General features: G+C 34.5%; 1 protein-coding gene across 1 annotated transcript; it reads right to left on the reverse strand.

Annotated features, from left to right (window-relative positions):
• Positions 1 to 1,288: 1,288 nt before the first annotated feature.
• On the reverse strand, positions 1,289 to 5,494 carry LOC110108126 (rho guanine nucleotide exchange factor 8). Its single transcript, XM_020838640.2, has 7 exons — positions 4,784 to 5,494; positions 3,634 to 3,750; positions 2,944 to 3,098; positions 2,789 to 2,863; positions 2,417 to 2,689; positions 2,031 to 2,348; positions 1,289 to 1,935 (listed from the first exon to the last, which is right to left on the reverse strand). The coding sequence occupies exons 1-7, from the start codon at positions 5,034 to 5,036 to the stop codon at positions 1,501 to 1,503; spliced, it is 1,626 nt and encodes a 541-aa protein (XP_020694299.1). The 5' UTR covers positions 5,037 to 5,494; the 3' UTR covers positions 1,289 to 1,500.
• Positions 5,495 to 7,530: the final 2,036 nt, after the last annotated feature.

Here is a 7,530-nt window from a genome sequence, read left to right on the forward strand (position 1 = left end):
ACGAGTGTTTTGACGTTGGGAAGGTACTAGATCAGATCATAGTGAGTTGGCCCATTAAAATGTGATGTAGTTCGTTCTTAAGTTTTATTACCCTTGAGAGGTTAGTTGCTTCCAGTCGACGCTCTAAGCTTAGCCAAATGTCAGAACATGTATCCAAATTGAGAAAGTAAGGAAGAATGCCGAGAGAGTGAGTGGAACATATAACTTCAACGAGATTATGGTCGATGAGTATCTAGTGATTATATGCCAGGTTGGGTCTTGAGGTGATGTCGGGTAGTTGTATGAGGCGAGAGAGTGCCTTGGCGGTGTTGTCCAGAAATCCTACATAGTGGTTAGCTCAAAAGAGCTTCAGTAGATGAGATCTCCACGTTGGATAATTATCATTTGAGAGTTGGGAGGGTACAGCAATTTTGATGTTTTAGATGAGGAACTTTAGAGATGAGGGAATGGGTGGGTGGTCAACGTGATTATCTGTGGATATGTCACCGGTGTGAGAGGAAGGAGAGTGACTCATTTGAGAAAGTAAGGCTACAAGCCAGATAGCTCTGATACCATAAAGAAAGAGCAAACCCTGTGATAAAACTTAACGCATAAAAGGAAATGACAAAAGGGAAAATAGAGTGCAGCTCAACATTTCTGTTTCTACGTTAATTAATTCAGTCATGCATTCTACTGTTGCTTTTGTGTCTTTATATAGATGTTATTGTGTGGTGTAGCTTTACACGTGAATGGTTGTGATTGATTTAAGCTGCTGGGATCCTATGGTGTTTATTTGTTCTGATGTGTGTATGACTGCTCCATTTGCCTGATATTATCATGTAATGGTTTTGCTCCAACATGCAATGTAAACATTTTAATAATAAGCATGATTAAGGATCCATTTGGGATGATGGCAATTTTTTATAAAGATAGTTATAAAATTGTTATAGAAAGTAGCATCTTAGTACAAAAATTTTTTGAAAGCAATAAAAAAATCAATGCCCATTATAAATTATTATTACGGTCTGAAAAATAAAGCAATAAAAAAATTATTCCAAACGAAGCCCAACTCTATTAAATGCTTGCAAGCTATTGATCTACTGCTCGGTCGTGGCACGAAGAGTACGCACAAACCATTATATATCTCTTAACTACAATAGAGAAACTAAAACTATCAATGCAATAAAGTGTGGCTTTTCTAAAGTCAATCAAAAAATTCATTTATAGACACATGATTAAAAGCCATAAAGATCAACATATCATTAAAAGAGTATAAAAAAATGAAGAGTATAAAATCAAGTACTCAACAAAAGGAAACACTCAAGGAACTTCAAAAGCATTCGAAGCACTTGCCATAAAGAAGGAAAGAAAGGCCAAAAAGAAGAGAAGATTTTTCATCCTCAAAACTTTGAGGCATTTTGTGTGCTTCTCACTATACACATTGGAATTTAGAGTTTTGTCAATTCACACTTCCTCTCTCTCTCTCTCTCTCTCTTCCCCCTCCCCCTACTTTGACCAGCTTTAACGGCGAGCTGCCGGACTTCCCCAGCCACCAAAATTCTCAAGCTTCTCTATATAAGAAAATTTCTTCTGAGTAACAACATTAGGAGGCTTCTTCAGCTTCAACTCGTCTAAACCTAAGATATCCTCAGGGCTACCAGCTGGCTTCTGCTTGTCATTTTCTAAATCTTGGTCCAAACTCCACCCCATGAAATCTGAAAGTGTAGTTGCCGTCGGTGATTCCATTAAGTCTAGCTTCTTCATCTCTTCTATAGGATCCAGTTTCTTCAGCGGCGCCCAATCTGAATCTGATAGAGAAAGCTTCCTGTTAGAGTTCTTGCTGGGATCCTGTGCAAGCTGGTCGGCAAGGAGAACATCCTCAATCATTGACATAACTGTGAAGGCCAATGTCTCCAGGATTCTTGAGTAGCTCTCAAGTACAGATTGTCCCACATCCTTAACACATAAGAATGACAAAGTGTTACATTGTAAGAATTTACTAAACAAAACATCTAAATGAGTTTTTCAAATTATTTAAACTATTTCATTACCTTGTTATACTGAATCTTGCTTGTGTCAAGGGCTGACTGTGGGGTTCCAGGAAACCTGTGCTTCAGGAGGTGTAGTATGGTCTCAGCTCTTTCTTCAAATTGTTCTCTCTTTTCAAAGCTGACTCCAGAGCTCCAGGATTTGCCATCCTTGTTATGCATCTTCCTCTTCCAAATAACAACGGAGGCCTCGATGCGGTTCTTTAAATCAAGAACCTTGTGCTCTGTAGACAAGTCGAGTGATGACAGGAAGTATTCAGGGTCGAAATGTTCAACCGTTATGTTGCGATAGAGCGAATCTCCAAGGCTTGCCCTTCCATTCTATGTAAAGAAGAGAGCTTTAGTTATGAAGCTTTTTGATGAATTCTTATAACATAGATTTTCAATACCTTTGGAAGTGACTCAATATAAGCTTCAGGTATCTCCATTTCCATTAGAACCTGAGCATTAATATCCATGGCTGCCTTGAGAACCTGATTTACAGATTCTTTCTGGAATTCCAGCCATTTTCTGGATACCTCAGAGAGGCCATTTGAAGGGACCTTTACAGTGGGGAGCCACCACTTGTCATCTTTTCTCAGAGCATTGCCGTTTCCTAATTCAACTGTATCACTTTCAATATACCAGAACTCATTCCGATCTTTAAAATTATCTAAATAACCCTGTTGCATATTTTAATGAGTTGAGATATAGTCAAAATTTGATCACAATAAGGAATTTCATTATCTGTAATCCACGTAAAAATGTAGTTTGAAGCTTACAAGAAGCATGGCGTCAAGTTTGCGCAATGCAGGAATGTTCAAAAGGAGATCTTTGCGTTGTTTAGCTGTCATAATCTGCGTATATACATACAAAAATGGTTAAAAGCTTTATAAAATAAGAGAGATTAAGGAAAAGAAAAAGAATTGGTTATAACCTCTATTTTGGAGCCATCCTTTCCTACTTGCTGAATAGGGACAAATTCTACAATGTGATCAGTGACAGACAAGAACCAATTAATTTCTTTCCTCCATCTGCACTTAGTTTCAGTAGACATAGGCTCCAATTTTTGTTGCTCACCAAATACAGAAGCTAAAGTAAAAGCAAATTGGTAAATATTAGGTGCATCTTCTTCTCATACAAGAATCTCATGACATTCAAAAACTTAAAAAATACTCGTAGTAGTAAGCTTTTTTATCCTTATCTTATCAAACAAATATCATCAACAACAACAACATTAAGCATTTATCCTACTACGTGGGGCCAGCTACATAAATCCTTTTTCTCCGTTGTGTTTGGTTAACAGTCAAATATTCATTTAGATCTAATAAAGAAAGGTCATTTCTAATATTTTCTAATCAAGTCTTTTTAGGTCTATCTCTACCTTTCTTAGCATAGGTTAAATCTAATACATCTACTCTCCTAACCGGAAAGGTCGCCGTTTTATGTCACCAAACCATCTAAGGGGACTCTCTGATCTTATCTGCCACTGAAGCTACACTATAAAACAAATAACATCCTTGCAAAAAAATTGACTTATTATGATTGATTTCTTGAGTGATACCACAAATACATCAGATAACAAAAAACTATTACATTGCCAGAAAATATAGAGAAAAGATTATGCCTGCAAGGTTAGTGATGGTATTGGACAAAGCTAGAGCTGATGAAACCCCTTTGCCACATCCTGACATATCTTCACCCAGAAGCAGCTTCGCGAGCTTCTCCTTCATCTGCTCCATATCTGAATAATAAAATCCCATAAATTACAATGAATTGTATAAAATTATAAAAGTTATTGGCCCAAACAAAGCCAAAATGCAGTCATATTGCTTCTTAGGAAAAAACAAAGCAAATCACTACACTTATACCAAAGCTCGCCATTACAATAGAGATCATGACTAGAATTACTACATATAAGATAAGTTCTCATAGAAATAGAATATAAACCAGAGAGCAAAATCTAAAGCAGCCGAGATTAATGTTATGCTATTAGCAAATGCCAGTCATTTGTCTTTGGCTACATCTTCAGAAATTAGTTTGGCAGATGATATTTCAATTCTATTTTAATGACATACAGATAATGGTAATCATCATTAATCATCCTACATAACAATACATTGTGCAAGTAAGATCGCTTTGGATCAAATGCACTTCATTTGACATTTAACATGTTGGGAAAGAGGCAAAAAGCAAACACAAAGAATGAAGAAAAAAAAAAGGAAAAGAAAAGAAATTAACATGCAAAAATTTTACACATATTCCACCTAATTGATAGAGAAATTATTTAGTACGGAGGCAGACCGCAGCTATGTCCGGAGGCGAATCAAGTGCAGCCACGACAGCGGTACCGAGTAGTGCTGAGCCGCGGTACACAACGAAGGGGTGATGTAGCGCATTCTAGTTAGTCTCCAGACGGCGTTCGACGTCCGCACAGAATAACTAATCTAATTTAATTGATGACCATATTCTTTTCACGCCACTGTAATTTTTACTATTAATTAGAGAGTTATAACTCTAATTTCTCTTGCATATAAAAAGATGCTTCTCCTCTTTAAAAAGAGAAAATCTAAAACAGCTGAAAAATACAATAAAATGTGCAAAATATCTTTAATGAAATGACCACAAACATTGAATATCTTAATATTGCATAATAAAATTTTTTAGTAGATTAGATTCCACAACTTAACATAAAATTGTAATCTTCATAGCATTGAGATCAAAATTACACTATTACGTAAATAACAATGAACTAAATAGAAAATATATTGCATAACCTGAGTGCTGCCCATTCAGGCCAGTGCCGCAGCGTGTGCAAGCGCTCTCCTTTCCAAACCTAGAAATAGGAATCTGGTTCTCGGATCGATCAAAACCCGACCCAACAAGTGGGCCTTCAATTCTCTGCCCCATTTTTGCTTTTTTCTCATTCTCAATAATCATGCTTCGAGTCTCCCTATCTAAAATTTCAAACATTTTCTTCTCTTCCAAGGGCTTCTGCAAGCTCTGTCTCCTCTTCAGAAATCGAACCATCAGATGCCCTAAGGCGACAAATTTTGCTCTAAGAACCCGAAGGGGCTTTTTCTCATCATTCTCATTTTGATGGAAACAGGAGCTGGTTTCTGCTATAATAAGAGGATTTGAATAGAAATCCACCTCGAAAACTGGGGGAGAAGATGGAATGGATCAAAAAGGTGGGGCCTTTAATGGGTTCTTTAATGGTGGGAAGAAATTGAGAAACCAGGGAGTGAAATAGAGAAAAGAAATTTGCGGTGAAATTTGAAAAAAAAATTTCCTTTTTGTATTAAGGTGGAGACGGAGAGAAGCAGAAAGTTCAAAGGAGATTTTTTTTTCTTATTTTTTTGGGGACAAATAGATGAACAAAAGAGAAATACTGCTGGGGTTTTAAATTGATGATCTCACGTCCTCGTATTGTGATGCGCGATAGAACGTGCACGCAGGATGTGAGAGAGAGAAGGTTTTTTTTAATGTTTATTTATTTATTTTTAGGGAGGACAACGAGGGAGTTGGCGGAATTTATGCTTGGAAAATGAAAAGTAACCAAGTTTTCAATTCATAATCCTGTTGACCATTGTAATGACCAGCAATTTTATTTAAAATCAAAAGTTACGTTACAAGAATTTATATATATATATATATATATATATTAGTCATTAGTTGATAATAAAAATGAAAATTTAATTTAATGATCCATTTGATTGGCTAAAGAAGAAATGTATTCTAAAAGGAATACACTTAAAATGAATATTTTGGAGTTGTTTAGATGAGTGTAAAATAAATTCATTTGAATTACTTTTTTGTAGATTTGAAACAAAATGAATATAATGTAACAGTGGTAGCTAGAGGATGATAGAGGTGGTCAGTGGCTGTTGGAGATGGTCAAACAGGATTTCTTGCGGTATAAACCATTGTCGCTCAAAACTGGGCGAGTTTGGTTTATCTTAAAAATGAACTAGAATAGTTTACAATACTTTTGCTATACTTTGCATTTTTTTATCTTGAGAGTGTATAAAATATAGACTTATGTCTACACAGAGTGGACTGCCCACCTCATAACTTAAACGAAATTCAATGCATTATGAATACAATAAATATATCTCTTTATTTAATTAGAATCATGATTTTAGTTTAGAATTTAATAAGGACTCTTTAAAATGCAAATGAACCTAATTAACTAGAACAACCCATGATGTATGATTTATGAAGCAATATATTAATAAAAAGTTTATTTATTTATTTACAATGAAATGTAAAGTACGAAATACGGTTCAGTGTAAAAGAAAAGGTGGCCAAGCTCTACCATAACAAACTTAGATTTTGACTTCTATATAATACATTATTAAATATGATTATTTACTTTACTATTCAAATCTTTTAGCTCCTAGATCTTCTATAGAATTTCTAAAGACAATGATCGATCTTCAAAAGAAGATGAATCATTTTCCTTTAGAATCTACAAGTGTATATATAAGCACCCATTTTTAAATCTTTTAAAACTCTTTACATTTTTATAAATCAATATGTATGCTACAACAATCTACAACTTTATATTTATATTTGAGCCTATGTACATTCTACTTTAACTATGACAGCAAAGAATAAGATGCCTTTGAATATAAATGGGTACAATGCATGTATATGCAACCTAAAAAAAAATTAAGGAGCACAAACAAGAAAAGAAAGCATAAATGACATACAAAGTACAAAATGTTGTGGCTTGGATGGGTCCTAGGTTTATTTGTATTTAAAGTTATCAATAATTTACATTTATTTATTTTAAAGTCAATGGATATTTAATTTAAATATAAGTCTTAATTTTTTTTATTTTTTAAATTATAATAATGTTTTAATTATTTAAGTTGTTTTAATTTTAAATTTTAAATTTTAAATAACCATATTAATTAATGACTTCAAAATCCATAAGTCACTAATTGCCAAGTCCTAAGGCTTATAATTGTAATGCATTTGTTTCCCTCCAAAGAGATAGACATATTACATAGAGTCCTTTCATTAAAAAAATTTATTTAATGATTTATTAATAGTTATTATAAAAAAACCATATTAACTAACAACTTTAAAAAGTCTTCAAGTTATTAATTATTAATGCCTAGACTTATAAATTTAATGCTTTTGATTTTGTTTCCCTCTTAAAGGGATAGGGCAAGAATATAGCAAATGATAGAGCAAAAAGTAAGTAGAGATGGAGGAGAGAAAAGGTTTGAGGAGAGAGAAAGGGATCTGTTGGAATTTGAATAGTTCAAATTAAGTGAGTTTTTAGCGGGGAACAAATATGTCGAGGAATGGCCGCAGGCCATTTGTCACTAATGGTGAAAGGGGTTTGGTGTGGTTCGTGGGGGTCTAAAAGGTTCATAACTGGAGCTAGGGATTGGGGTCTCACTATAACAAAATCATTAATTACCGGTGGCTTTTTCCGGCAGAAAGTGTAATTTTCTGACGATTTTGAACTTTACTGGTGGTAAATTTTTCGCCGGTAAAACACGCACCG

Source organism: Dendrobium catenatum, unplaced genomic scaffold (assembly GCF_001605985.2).
Source record: "Dendrobium catenatum unplaced genomic scaffold, ASM160598v2 fragScaff_scaffold_261, whole genome shotgun sequence".
In the NCBI taxonomy this organism is placed as follows: Eukaryota; Viridiplantae; Streptophyta; class Magnoliopsida; order Asparagales; family Orchidaceae; genus Dendrobium; species Dendrobium catenatum.

Excerpts from the sequence above, each read along its gene's own strand:
- LOC110108126 (XM_020838640.2), bottom strand. The coding sequence starts at position 5,036 with ATGGTTCGATTTCTGAAGAGGAGACAGAGCTTGCAGAAGCCCTTGGAA. Across the intron at positions 3,751-4,783 it reads CCTGAATGGGCAGCACTCAG|ATATGGAGCAGATGAAGGAG; the intron begins GTTATGCAATAT and ends TTTATTATTCAG. Across the intron at positions 2,690-2,788 it reads AACTTGACGCCATGCTTCTT|GGTTATTTAGATAATTTTAA; the intron begins GTAAGCTTCAAA and ends AATATGCAACAG.